The sequence below is a fragment of the Aulonocara stuartgranti genome (assembly GCF_965226115.1).
Source record: "Aulonocara stuartgranti genome assembly, chromosome: 1".
In the NCBI taxonomy this organism is placed as follows: Eukaryota; Metazoa; Chordata; class Actinopteri; order Cichliformes; family Cichlidae; genus Aulonocara; species Aulonocara stuartgranti.
Window position 1 is genome coordinate 19251622 of NC_138939.1, and position 15121 is coordinate 19266742.

General features: G+C 42.4%; 1 protein-coding gene across 7 annotated transcripts in view; it reads right to left on the reverse strand.

Annotated features, from left to right (window-relative positions):
- Positions 1 to 15121, reverse strand: part of znf821 (zinc finger protein 821) — a 22520-nt gene continuing 7399 nt past the window's right edge. For 4 of the 7 annotated variants that reach the window (XM_082531709.1, XM_082531706.1, XM_082531705.1 and 1 more), the window contains exons 2-6: positions 7769 to 7900; positions 7509 to 7627; positions 5874 to 5972; positions 5320 to 5486; positions 1 to 3732 (exon numbers count right to left, since the gene is read on the reverse strand). In XM_082531709.1, coding sequence (XP_082387835.1) covers positions 2766 to 3732; positions 5320 to 5486; positions 5874 to 5972; positions 7509 to 7627; positions 7769 to 7853 — 1437 coding nt within the window. In that variant the 5' untranslated portion in view covers positions 7854 to 7900 and the 3' untranslated portion in view covers positions 1 to 2765. The other 3 variants (XM_082531708.1, XM_082531707.1, XM_082531704.1) reach the window with 3 other exon arrangements.

Here is a 15121-nt window from a genome sequence, read left to right on the forward strand (position 1 = left end):
TTATAATAAATTCAATGTTTATTTCCACATTCTTATCCAGGTTTCGTCACGGTCTGTACATCTGTTATTCCAGTAACAGAGGATGGCGTCCCCCAAAGTGCCATCCAGTCAGAATGCATTGATATCACAACTAGCATGTTGTCATTAGCAGTTTAGCTCATTCATTTGGCCTTGATCAGAAAGACTTCTTTTGTAAACATGGACATTGAGAGAAAATCCTGATAGAATATAGAAAGGCCAACATCTTGAAACATTTTTCGATTAAACTGTAAAAAACAGGCAGGCATAAACAAACAGAACACAAGCTCATGTTGAACCATTCTAGGACGAGTGCAGTTTCAGGACATGCAGTGTTTTTACCTAATCCACACTGAGAGAGCGCTGCTGCCAAAGAACAGCGCCACGTCAGAGTCCACAGAACTTCCTTTCAACTAGTAAGTGAAGTTGTAGGACAAACAGGGTCACAGCAATTTCAAAGAGCAACCTCTGAGAATACCCAGTATTCATATTCTGAGAGAGAGAGACGACACCTGAAGCCTTTGTTGAGAACACTGATCTGCCCTTGGTAGAGTGTATAATGAGAAGGATGGCAGTGAAACCCTGTTGCTTTTTGTGCTGAACTAGGAAGAGGAAACATCTCTCAAAAAAAGACAAAAATGTCTCTACTAAAAGTCCCAAAACTGCCTAAAACTGTTCTGTTTGCATGACAGGTCTACAAATGATTCTTATGGGCTGGGGTGCCGTATCCAGGCCCTGAGCCCTCTGAGTTAAACTGCCTGAGTAGCTGAACTGTTTGCTTTGAAGTCTGTTTAAAATTGAGGTCGCATTCTGCATAGTTTCAGTGAAAAGTGAATTAATTTCCTTTAATAAATAACATCTGTTGCATAGAGGTTTGATGCACTCCTAGAAAAAAGCCTCTGAGGATAAAACCAAAACTCCCTTTAATTTTTTTGTCTTTTGTTTTTTCTTCATTAAACCTGCTGGAACTAACAGCCAGGTGGGTTGCGGCTTGTCTAGGAGTGACTCAAACAGAACCGCTGCTCGTTCTTCTTTAAAGAGTACTTCTGAAACTGCTCATTTGACACTGTTAAATGTTTCCATCTGGATAAGCAAAGACAAGAAGTGGAGGTAACAGGCAGGAAATTAAACAAGGGTTATCCAACCATGGCCTCTAATTTTAACATTTTGTAAATCAACAAAACACCTCAAAACACTTTTACAAGAAAAAAAAAAACAGATATATATATATATATATTCACATCATATTGCATAAATATGTGCTGGAATGAGGTTAATGAATCTCCTGGTATGGGCTGTATGTGCCGTGAAGTTAGCCCCAGTGCTCAGTAACAGATGAAGGAAACAAACAAAAAAAGTGTTTAGAACAATTTCCACTTGTCATGTGACTCCATAAAAGTGACTTGCAGATATAAAACACAATTTAAGTGGTACTGTTTACACATCTTGAAGGTACTGCAGCCTTACAATACATGTGGATGCTACACAAATTGCACAAAGCAGAGGTTGCATTATCTATGTACGATTTCCCGTATGACGGTAAAAACCCACCATGTCGGAACCCGCTCATGAGGAAAACAAATGCATCTTTTAGGGCAGAATTCAAGTAATGCGACAAATTCTGAGGTCAACGGGTAACATGTTGTGTACTGTTTCTTTGCAACCACTTACAGGAATAGAATATTCCTCAATGCAATGAGCCCAAACATATAAGAGGTAACTAATGTATTTTACAGTACAATAACAGCAGCACAGACTTTATGACTTTACTTTTTTGTTGTTTTTTAAGAGCCAGAGAAAACCTCTGTAAAAGAAAGTCAAAATATAAATGACATTGGCAAAAATGTTCGGAGCGTAAAGACGCGAGAGTCGTATCTTGGCAAAGAGAATGTACAAAGGTGGACTGCATTGAGATGTAAAACTCAGAAATAAGAGGAATGTAGCTCAACACTGAACACGTTCAATAGGACATTCATTCAAACTTTATGTCAGAATCTATAACGCCTCTTGTTTTTAAAATCACTTGTGAATGTGTGTGTCCTATTAAAGTGCCTGAATGATCAATACAAACATAACAATGTAAAGAAAACAAACAAAAATGACCTGCATCCTCGGTAGTAGTGTACAGTACATATAGAGCTTTGGAAGCTTGGAGTTGGAACGCAGTAAGCCACAGGACAGAGGGCGCGTCCATGGCGCCAGCTGAGGTAGTAGTTTGACTGAACACGAACTTCCCAGGGACCCATGGTAGCAGCTTGAAGAGAGGTGTAGCTACCTGGAAATCAGAGTCACTGGGCTGGCGGAGTGGACCAGAAAGGAGAGGGGACTGTGGCTACAAAGTCCCCTCTCCTGTCACTGAAGGTCCATGTGCAAATGATTTTTTTTTGTCCCCTCAAAGGAAGTGTAACTGCTCCTATGAGTATGAACTGTGTTAAATCTGCTAGTCCACTGACGCAACAGATAAAATCTCTTTACAACATGCTCTTATGTCATCATCCATACAATAAGAAACATTCTCATCCCTGTTCCCAAGGTTTTCTAGGCTGTTTAAAAAAAGACGTTGAAGAAGTTTTTGTTGTATTTAACAAAGCAGCTTGTGTGCGAAGCTGTTCGACGCAGATCGAGCTGAGAGGAAACCAGCTAGGAATGGTTCTCTGTGAACAGGCAGCCTGATGGCGCAGTGCAGAGGTTAATGATGCTGCGAGAAGCCAACTGGATTCTGCCCTCACCCGATTGGCCTGGACCCACTAGGGCAGCTTCATGAATAGACCATTATCAATGGAGGGGACAGGCATAGGGCAGGGAAACTGGAAGAGACTCATGTCTGCTGTGAGGGCAGCCATGGCTGCAGGATCGTGCTCTATCTGTGTCCTCAGAGCAGGGTCAATCTTGTCCAGCCGTCGCTTGATCCTCTTTGCCTCCCTCTCGCGGATCAGCCTGGCCTGCCTCTTCTCTGGTGTCTCGTTGGCCCTCTTTAATCGCATGGCCTCCCTGTCCCTCTGCAGCCTGCGTGCCCGCTGCTCCTCCGTTTCCTGCATCCTCTGCATGCGCTTGGCCTCGCGGTCCCGCAGCCGCCTCAGCTCCCTCTCTTCTTCTGTCTCACACGCCCGCTTGTTCTTCTTTGCCGTGCGCTCACGCTCCAGACGCTGCAGTCGGGCCTCCAAGGGCTCGTTCTTCCGACGCAGAGCCCATTTTCGCATCGGTGACTGGGCCGCCACTAGCTGCTGATAAGCCACGCAGCTGTTGCACACCAGCAGCACTCCGGCAGGATACACTGGCATAGGGCTCAGGATATCAGGGATAGGAGGAAGGCCTGAAGAGGAGGAGTTGAGTGCATCAGGGATTGAGGCGAGGGATGGCCCTTCAGAGAGGAGACTATCGGGCAGTGAGGGAAATGCGGGTCCCTGGTCTGTGCACGGTCCTGATCCTGGCCCAGGGCCATGACATGGTCTGGGGCCTTGACACTGGCTTGAGATATGACCCTGCCCTTGGCAGGAACGTTGGGCTTGACATAGGTTGGGATTGGGGTTAGTTGCTTGACACGGGCAAGGACCCTGACACGAACTGGGACTAGGGCCCAGTCCATGGCAAGAGTCAGTGCAGGGGCCCGGGCTGCTCATGGGGCTGCTCGAGAGGGACTGGGACATGGAACTGGTGTCCCTTCCCCCAGTAAAATCCATCCTAGTTGTGTCGAGGACTTCTTTAAGCTTCTCCCTACGACAGGAAACATGAATCAGGTAAACATCCTTTTTTTTTTTTTTTTTAAGTGGTCTGGACTCTTCCAGGGAAGCATTAGATCCCTGATAGAAAGCTTGCTCCTGTCTAAATCTTTAATGTGGGGATCATAGAGCCTTTCACTTGAGGTCTCCTAGACGAGATTTGTTTCCTGTTAAAAATAAACGTATTCATTTTATACTGCGTCTAAGTAAAATGCTTTTAGCTCTCTCACCGTCACTATAAACTAACTTTCATCTGAGTTTTGAACAGCTGGTGGGGTTTCTGTGCACACAGCCACAGCGTGCCTGAGATCACGATATCTGTGATATACTCTCTCGCTTACGTTACACAGAGACAAGAGCAGGAGGAAAAAAAAAACACTAAACTATCTGAAACTAAGTGTTCAGAGCAGTCTGAAATCCGAGATTTCACCCCGCAGGGATTTTTTTCCACCAGCCTGCAACAAAGGCTTCATACATCAGACTGACAGGCATTGTTTTTGCCTTGAATTTTTGTTAGCCTGGCTCGTATGGTCACATATTTTAGGCAACAGTAAAATTTAGCTTCTGTCAAGCTGCGATGAGTTACATGACTTGAAACCACTTTGCTGCAATGGGAAGAGATGACTGATTCCATGTTAGTCGTTTCCCAAACTTTTTTGCTTCAGAGAGGAATAAGGGCCATGCGTCAAATGAACTCTGGCTAGCTCTCTGGAGAGAAGTTTAACAGGCTGTTAACAGCCTCAGAGGAGGTGACTGTTCAGAAAACACTGGTTGCCAGATGCTGGTTATGTTACTTTATTGTAGCTGGCTGGAACAACATGAAACAGCTTTTCCACGTACATCTAAGATACACCTTTTTTTGTCTCTCTTTAGAATAACAAGTATTTATGTTTTATTTTTCCAAACTTAGCAGCAAATGCTTCTGCCAACTGTAATGCTTCATGACTTTTCTCTTCTCTCCTTTTCATCACTTCACACTGCTTCTCCTTCTACAATGCGTCCTGACCTTGTCAGTGCTGTTTAAATTAGAAATGTAATGGTAGTTGCTAAGCAACACGCAAGTTTATTTCCATTAAATCTGTCATTGCAGTACTAATTTTATTCATCCCTCATGCTCTGCATTCTGTCTAATCCCACACTTGGAAAACCATTGCTCTTTCTCATTCTATTATAATGTATTAAAGAGAAAATGTGACTTCTTTTTACTCAATTTATATTTTCAAAGGTTCGACAAAAGAAAAGGTTTGTCTTTAAAAAAAAGAAAGAAAAAAAGTAGCATGCAGTTTTTTATGTTTCTACATTACACTCCTGCCAGAATCAATTTTTAGATACTAGAAAAATTAAAAGGCCTCATTTTAAATAGCTCATCCTTCTGAATCAGTGGTGTCTTTTCACCTTGTCATAAAGGGACCACATATGAGATATTGTTTTAAAATTTTTTAAGATAAATGACATAATTAAATAATAAGCACTAAATAAACACAGAAACTTCAGGACCCGGTTAGTATAATTTTATCACAACATCTATATTCAATCTGCATTTAAGACCTGAGATGAGAGCTACAGCAGAGATGAGCTCAACCTGTTAAAGTTGTTGGTGTCTGTGAAGCGTGCACCACAGACAGCGCAGTTGGAGAGGCGGTCCTCGGAGTGGATGAGAAGATGGCGTCCAAGTGAGCCGGGCGAACTCAGGGCTCGCCCACACACTGGGCACACATAGCTCTTGGTGTTGCTCATCATAGTCGTGTGCTGTTACAAGACAGCAAACAGAGATGAGAAAAGCAGCAAACTTAAAAGATATAATAACTTTGTATTGCAGGCGATTATCAGTTTGCAATATGTTTGCAAAAGAAAAAAATAACAAAGGAAATATACATTTAAAATATTATGAACTTGAAAAGTAAAATTATAATATTTAAATTCATGTCTGCAACAGTTATAATTGATGCTGTGGTTGTTATGCATGGTAGTATAAATGCAAACAGCATACAGAGTTTAAAAAACAAAACTATGCAGCTATATGACAAAGTAGACAGATTGCAGAGCAGATAGGCTGCTGCCACACGGCTTTGAAAATTGCATTTCTTTTTTTGGTTCTGTACTAGATCGGGGCAGGTGAGACGATGTTATTCTCACCTGGTAGACATGGGAGATGAGCTTATCTGGGCTGCTGAAATCCAGCGGGCAGAGAGGACAAACAAAGTTGTTGCTGTGCTCTCCCCCTTCCTCGCTCTCCTGAGGAAAGTCAAGAACCATTTAAACTCGTTTCAGAAGCACATTAACACTACATTCAAATGATTTTACACCTACATCTTACAGTTGTAAATCACAAATCTGAATTCTGAGTTATTTATTAAATTAAGATTTCCAATTTGTATGATGGCAGTTAAAACGTAAAAGAGGCCTTGTTTTGGTCTGAAGCATTTTCACAAGTGGATGAAGATGTGTTGAGTGTATGACTGAGCAAAATTCCCACAAGTCCCGGTGACTCACTGACAGTGACATCACACTGTGTGCTGAGACAGATGTGACTCACAGAACATTTTCAAACAGAAGGTGCAGGCAGAAAACATATTGGTTGGACCTGGGGGTGTCTAATAACTCAAAGGGCACTTTTGAATAAAAATATTGGGCCAGACCTCTTCATCTTTGAATCCAGGTGTTCTCGAACCATTGCACAGGTCTAAAAAAATCAAACAGCCATATGGTCTGCCTTTACAAACATTTGTGAAAAAATGGTTTGCTCTCTGAATTCATGTGTGTTGCTGTAAAATGACGCCAGCGTTGCGAGGACAAGTCCGTTCATGAAATTTCTTCCCTCACAAACAGTCACGATCAGCTGTAAGCTGTATTATTGCAAAGTGGAAGCTTTTAGGAACCACAGCAACTCATCTGTGAATGTGACAGATCATGTAAAGTTACAGAGCAGTGCATAAAATTCACCAACGCTCTGCTGATTCAGTAACTGCATGTGGTTTCATGGCATGGGTTTCCATGGCTCCTGTAGATGTACTAAGTAGGTAGCCCACTACTCCCCCCACACTTTTACTATATTAGTGATGTCTTTTAACTGATTATTTATCATTTTCACTTTTATCTTTTCAAAGTAATAAAACAAAAATGTCAAAAGTTTATTATGTTAATTGTTATTTTGCATACAAATAGAAAGATTTTGGTGAAATATCACTACTTCCTTTCCGGTTATCTCAGGAGAAATATCTGCAATATTCTCTAGCACAGCACATTAGCTTTAAATTCACAGATGCATGAACCTAATTAAACATCATAAAACTGGAGCAGATGACAGGGTGGGCATCTAGATGCAAATTACGGTTCACATTGACTTGTTTTTCATGCACGACTGATGGATGAGAGTTGATAAATTCTTCTCACGCCTACCAACTCGTTTATAAACCACATATTTCATAATCAAACAGATGCAGGGCAGATACTTGTCTTCATTTTTTTTTTTAATCTCTGTCGTGTTTTGTTTGTGTGTTTATTCCACACCACAACGTTACCAGTATGGTCTCTTCTAGTGTAATGCATAAGTTGTGTTCAAACTAATTGATGATGTGCCAAGAAGTTGTTTTCAAAGACGTACACAGTGAGAAATAGATAAAATTATTTTTCCAGTTATGAGAACCTTACCACAACCTTTGTGCGTGTTCCTTTTTTGTATTTGTTAGAATGAAATAAACATTATTGCCATTCAAAGCACCATCATAACAAACACTGGAGTGAAGGTGTCTAAATTAGCAGCCCTCTCACCTCTTTGACTCCTGCTCCTTGTAGGAGACACTGCGTTCTCTTGGTGGTCATGTGGTCGTCAGCAGAAGTGTTGGAGGACGAGTCTTCGCCGTGGTTTTCTGGGTCACTATCGCTGTCTTCTATGGAGGCAAACACAGCCCTATCAATATGGACAGACAACAAAACACAGGGCAGGGCTTATTCTCACTAACACCCCTCATTCCAAGGACATTCCTACAGAGTCCAACAGTCCTTCCCTGACCCTTCCCTCCATCCTGTACCTGAGAAGCTATCCTGCCCTTGGACTTCCTGGGAGTTGTTGCTGCAGCATTCACTGTCCTCTGTGAATTCGTCTCTGCCATCCATGTTAATAGTGTGCTGGAGTCCTGTGATGGTTGAAGTGTGGAATGGCCCTGGAGATAAAAAGACAGTAGAAGGACCGTCGGTAAGATTCTTGAAAAGTTGACTTTCTCACTTGTGGTACATGTAGAAAAAGCCAACAAGCTCTTTCAAACTAGGCTTCAAGACAAGACTGGAGTTGACCTTCTCATAGTCTTGAGACACAACCATAAGACCCGTCATGCCAGTATTAACAACATGTTGGAAATGGACACCAACAGAAACTGTACTACAGGCTAAATCAGCACTCCATCCTTCTAAGATTGGGAGCTACATTCAGCAAAGGAGAGTAGGAGTGGGCCTGTTTCCAGATAGACCCTTGTGGAACAAAGGAAAATGGCGAAAGCTGGTAGTTTTAGAACTCCAGTGTAGGGCTGGGCCATATTATACCCTTCACGGTAATACCGGTATAATGTTAGGCAACGATAGGAAAATGAAATATCGCGATAGAATGGGAGTAAAACGCGCATGCGCAGTGCCTTTGTTTTCATACGCACATGGCCGATTGTTGAGTGAAACAGATGAACCAGAATTGGTTTGTAAAAATGGTGCAACTTCCGTGATGTGGAACTGGTTTGGTGTTTGTCCGTCAGATACACAACAAAGCACATTTTTTGCAGAACATGCAAGCGGCCGTTGTTATTGTCGTATTTGTCGGACTAAGATGCTCTTAAATCTGGGAGTAATCTGGGTCCTAAACTCCGTATGCTTCAGGTCAAACAACACTGCAGCATCACTTAGAGTTAAAAACTGTCTAAATTCTTTCATCTTTAATAAAACGATCAGCATTGCTGCTTTACCAGGTGTAACTATAAAGTTTAACTTCCAGGCATCCATGAAAACAAAAGTTATTACATTTAACGGAGTTAGAAGTTAGCAGGAAGCTAGCGGAAGTTAGCTCGCTAGTTTCGCTAGTTACCTAAGCATGATATTGCATGTTCTGACGGAGAGATTTCTGAAAAAAATCAAACGTACAGCTCTGCTATCACTTCCAACATAAATGAAGACAGGAAACTAAACAGCAGTGACGTTTGTAGGGTTACTGAAGTTGGGCTAGCTGGTATATAATGATGTGCTACGTGATCGCTAGCGACACAGCTATGTTAGCATAACATAAACAGTGAAGCTGGAGGACGAACACTAACACTTTTCCACTTATAAAAGTTAACGTGAAGGTTCTTCATGGTTAGAGACAAATGCAATCGCATGGCAGGATGCTGTAAACGGACCGAACTTCAGTCAGGAGAACAACTGAGATAATCCATCCACAATACGAGGTTAGTCATTAATATACTGCAACAACATGGGAATAGAGCAGCTGCCAGAGAATTCAACATTAATGAATCAATGGTACAGAAGTGGAGGAAGCAAGAAGAATGAGTTTAATAAAGTTTGATTTATCTGACTGCTTTGTTTCGCTTAATGTGCCTTATAATCCTGTGCACCTTATGGTCCGAAAAATACGTACTGCACACTGCAGTTTAATGTTGCAAAGCACCTCTTTTTAACTTCAGTGGATATTATACATGGTTATGCTCAGGATATGTCAGCCCATTTCTACTGGAAATGCCTTTTGGTTAAACTTTCAGCAAGGAATTTGCATTTGCACTGTTACATTTTTATAAAGCTTTAATGTACATAAAAACCAGCTTCTTAAGTGAAAATAAATGGAAGGTTGTCTTTTTGCGCTAGTAATGTTGTGGAGTTGTATTTTGTCTCGCATCAATTATATCGTCGGTTATATCGTTATTGCAAATTTTCAAATATATATCGTGATAAATATTTTTGGCCATATCGCCCTGCTCTACTCCAGTGGCAGGAGGCGGCTGCAAGATTTGCTAATCTTAGAAGCCCAACAGCAAAAGTGGATGAAGTGGGAAATATTGAATAAAGGGACAATCAACTGGAAACGCACTCAGGCACATCATGACTTTAATTAAAGTGAGCCTTTGTCAAGGCAGGTATACTTAGAGACACAACCAGGTGCTGAAGTCTCTGTCTATCAATGCCAAAAGAGCAGCACCACTGCCACTTTAAGAACAATGACAAAAATACCCTCCATCACTGACCAGGAAGACTTTTGAAGGAGGTTGTTACTAGAAAATGTTCTTTGATACAGGTCAACAGCTTATAATCCCATCAGAAATAGTTGCTTCTGCCCAAAGACCAGATCTGGTACTTTGGTCCACCACTCTCTGTATTGTCTACTTTATAGAACTAAAAGTACCATGGGAAAAAGCTGTGACACACTCAGCTGAAATCAGATGCAGAGCATTGAGGCTGGATAGCAACAGTTTAGCATTCCACAGTTAAACTTATTAAACACTTGGAGATGCACAGCCAAACCCTATGCCACCACCTTCAAGGTGATTCCAGGGATTGCTTAGCGCTGCAGTCAATGGCTGTGGATGAGGAGGAAAGACCCCAGCTGTGCGCCAAGATGTTAGGGACAAACACCCAGATCTGATTCGCCTGTGGTGGACCTTCCCCGGTACAGGGTGTACAGGGAGTGCAGAATTATTAGGCAAATGAGTATTTTGTCCACATCATCCTCTTCATGCATGTTGTCTTACTCCAAGCTGTATAGGCTCGAAAGCCTACTACCAATTAAGCATATTAGGTGATGTGCATCTCTGTAATGAGAAGGGGTGTGGTCTAATGACATCAACACCCTATATCAGGTGTGCATAATTATTAGGCAACGTCCTTTCCTTTGGCAAAATGGGTCAAAAGAAGGACTTGACAGGCTCAGAAAAGTCAAAAATGGTGAGATATCTTGCAGAGGGATGCAGCAGTCTCAAAATTGCAAAGCTTCTGAAGCGTGATCATCGAACAATCAAGCGTTTCATTCAAAATAGTCAACAGGGTCGCAAGAAGCGTGTGGAAAAACCAAGGCGCAAAATAACTGCCCATGAACTGAGAAAAGTCAAGCGTGCAGCTGCCAAGATGCCACTTGCCACCAGTTTGGCCAAATTTCAGAGCTGCAACATCACTGGAGTGCCCAAAAGCACAAGGTGTGCAATACTCAGAGACATGGCCAAGGTAAGAAAGGCTGAAAGACGACCACCACTGAACAAGACACACAAGCTGAAACGTCAAGACTGGGCCAAGAAATACTCAATCAAGACTGGTTTTTCTAAGGTTTTATGGACTGATGAAATGAGAGTGAGTCTTGATGGGCCAGATGGATGGGCCCGTGGCTGGATTGGTAAAGGGCAGAGAGCTCCAGTCCGACTCAGATGCCAGCAAGGTGGAGGTGGAGTACTGATTTGGGCTGGTATCATCAAAGATGAGCTTGTGGGGCCTTTTCGGGTTGAGGATGGAGTCAAGCTCAACTCCCAGTCCCACTGCCAGTTTCTGGAAGACACCTTCTTCAAGTAGTGGTACAGGAAGAAGTCTGCATCCTTCAAGAAAAACATGATTTTCATGCAGGACAATGCTCCATCACACGCGTCCAAGTACTCCACAGCGTGGCTGGCAAGAAAGGGTATAAAAGAAGAAAAACTAATGACATGGCCTCCTTGTTCACCTGATCTGAACCCCATTGAGAACCTGTGGTCCATCATCAAATGTGAGATTTACAAGGAGGGAAAACAGTACACCTCTCTGAACAGTGTCTGGGAGGCTGTGGTTGCTGCTGCACGCAATGTTGATGGTGAACAGATCAAAACACTGACAGAATCCATGGATGGCAGGCTTTTGAGTGTCCTTGCAAAGAAAGGTGGCTATATTGGTCGCTGATTTGTTTTTGTTTTGTTTTTGAATGTCAGAAATGTATATTTGTGAATGTGGAGATGTTATATTGGTTTCACTGGTAAAAAATAAATAATTGAAATGGGTATACATTTGTTTTTTGTTAAGTTGCCTAATAATTATGCACAGTAATAGTCACCTGCACAGATATCCCCCTAAAATAGCTAAAACTAAAAACAAACTAAAAACTACTTCCAAAAACATTCAGCTTTGATATTAATGAGTTTTTTGGGTTCATTGAGAACATGGTTGTTGTTCAATAATAAAATTATTCCTCAAAAATACAACTTGCCTAATAATTCTGCACTCCCTGTATTGTAAGCAAAAAGTCACAACACCTAAAGATGCTGAGAAATACAAATGAGGATGTGTCCCTAACATATCCTGGACATTGATAGAACAATAATCTTATACAGAGGACAACTACTACCATCTGGTTCTATGCGTCAAAATCTTGGGCCATAATAGTGTGCCTTAATAGTACTGCAGGTATACTTTTTGTGCAGTTAAATATTAAAAAGCCATGACTGACAGTCACTGGCCTTCAGCCTGACTGCAGCTGTTGTTGGAAGGAGTTAAAAATGCCAACATGTTGCCAAGGAAGCTAAAGAGGCACCTGGAATCCTGACATAACTTCAGAGAGAAATTTCCACTTCAGCAGATGCTGGATCAGAACCAGGGACAACAAGACTGCCTGTTGGATTGTGTATGACAGAATCTGATGAGTTTAGTGCAGCCTATAGTGAAGCACAAAAAGAACTGAAGGCTTTTTGCTCAAAAATATCTTCACCTGACTGCACAATCAGAAGAACTGATGATATTCCAAATGAGGCTTCTTTTATAGGTATACCTTGAAATTTTGTCCTGCCTTGGGCACAAAAAGAAAACGATTCTGAGCAACTGTCTCTACCCATACATTGTACCCGGCATATGAAAGCTTTATCTCCATAGCAACTTCATTACAGCATCCGCTACTGTAGTGTATCACAAGAAGGTATAAATCTTTAAATCTTTTAATAGAAGTGGTTTCACCTATCGCTGAAGTTCCATGGTTTGATCACACTTAATGTGGATCACGCCATCCAATTACAATTAAAAAATCTTGAGATTATTGCAGAAATATAACACGCTAATGAAAACAAAACCTATAATCAGAGCAAAACTGATAGAAAGCTGTCCCAGAGAGTAAATTATTGAAACCATTCTACCTTTTTCTTAGCACTCTGGGGGCGCGATCAGCTTGAGAAGAACTTCTTAGCAGATTCATCTGGTTTTATATGACCTATACAACAAGCAGCAGGATTCATACAAAAGCAGCGAGACAAGCCCAGTTGCATATATGCATGCACATTTACTTCATTTGCATCCCAACCCCCACTATTTTTACACACATATACAATCACAGATACATGCTAGCTGTTCCGACAGCCATGCTGCAGTCCCACGGGGGTAGCAGCCTGCACTGTTATCCTCCAGCTAACTGCCTAGCTGCTCCGTTTCTCTCTCTCTCCTTCAGTACCACCCACACACTGAACAGCCTGGCTCGCCCTCTGTCCTCCCAGCTTATATATGGAGCTCTGTCTACTTCTATATCTTTACCATCAGCTCCGAGGGGGAGGATAAAGCTTTGCACCATGACAGCCCATATGTAGCTCATTTCACTTGCCGCGATGCCACACTTTATTGTACACAGCGGCTCTTTTTGGCTGCAGGATGCGATGCAATCCCTTCACTTTTCTTCTTATTACACTGGACTCCGCAAATGCTCATTCAACTGCCAGCACTGCTCCTTTGGATGCAGTCTTGGTGAAAACTCCTCTGGCATTCACACATAGGAACATCACCACTTGAGATAGCGAAAATTAATGATAGCTTAAAATCCAATTTTCTTCCCTTGTGTGCTCCCTCTCCATTTACACAGATCAGAAGATGGGAGAGAGAGATCCTGACTTCAGTTACCTGAGACTGGCAGAAGTAATTACAGCATTCATCACAATCCTGAGGTACTGTGCACGGTGCACAGACACACACTTTCTCTTTTATTGTGTGTGTGAGCAAGACAGAAGTATAATCTTAAAGCTAGTCATTTGGCTACTTGTGAGAAGTTGGTATGTGAACACAGTTTGGGCACTTTTCCCACAGAAATCCAAGCATTCGTTAGAGTGGGTCCGAGTATTGAACTGTGAACTACTACAACAGGCTGGCTTCTCGGCACATAGCCAATGATTGATGTGTGAGAGATACCCATCCCCCCACCACTACGGTTCTGTCTGTACATCTGTCTCTCCTTGCTCCCCCCCGCCGCCACCATCACCACTACCCACCCTCCTCGCTCCCTCAGTCTCTAGCACTGCGATGTTATCTCTGAGTCTGTGTGTCTGTAGGCAGGAGGTGACGCAGTGTCTGACTGAATCCAGACAAAGAGACAAACTCATCAGCCAAGAGACACACACAAGAGGGAGAGGGCTGGTTGGGGGGGGGGGGGCAGGCCGGGGGTGGTAGGGTGACGGAGGGGTAGCGCGCAAAACAAAACAGACAAAAGACAGAATGCCAAAACTCTACTCAAACACAGAGCAATGGGGGTCCTGTTGAATTCAAAGGCCCCTCCTTCTCCTTTTCAGCAGCCATCCCCTCCAAAAACGCACACATGCAGACACACAACACTGTCTGAATCTGCAGAAGTACTGGGGCCCCCCCCTCTTACGTCCACAGACTTTCTGGAGAACAAGGACGGTGGGCCAGACATCGGATCAGTTCTCACCACGAATAACCTACATGTTTAGATTAGGATTTTGCTTCAACTACAAGACTGACAAACACCTTGTAGCCACACGAGACTCAAAGTTGGATTCATAACAGCCCCCCCACCTGAGAACTCAATTTCATAGTTGGATCAACAATACATATATAATGTGAAATATTCTGAAATAACACCTTATTTGTTATAATTAATACTAATAAAGGTTTTCAGAACTTCTACATTTAGGTACAGAAAAATTATGAAACCAAAGCCTCACATATACTGTTACACAAATATACTGTACTTCCCTGACAGGCATCCACTTGACACCACGAGGGTATGCACCACCACCTCCAAACAAAATACTTTTATGTAATGCATAAAAATCTTGAGTATTGTTGTACATCAAACTTAACAGCTAGACAGACACCGCTGTTGTATCATTGTCTGGAATTCCCTGTGTGTGTGTTTGTGTGTGTGTGTGTGTGCGTACTACTGAGTGTGTGCATTTGTGTGTGTGTGTGTGAGCATGTGCATGTGTGTCAGCCCGCCTGCCTGTCAGACTGTCTCCCTGCCTGTCTGGTCTGTCAGTCTGTCTGGTCTGACCCACTCAAAGGGGACAGCTCTTTGAATGCAATTCATACCTCACAAGAAAAGACAGGTAAAACAAATCATGGTGAGGAAGAATGAAAGTTGGTGTGCAAAAGGTGTCCTTCTGCACTCACAAGAATTTAAAAAACAA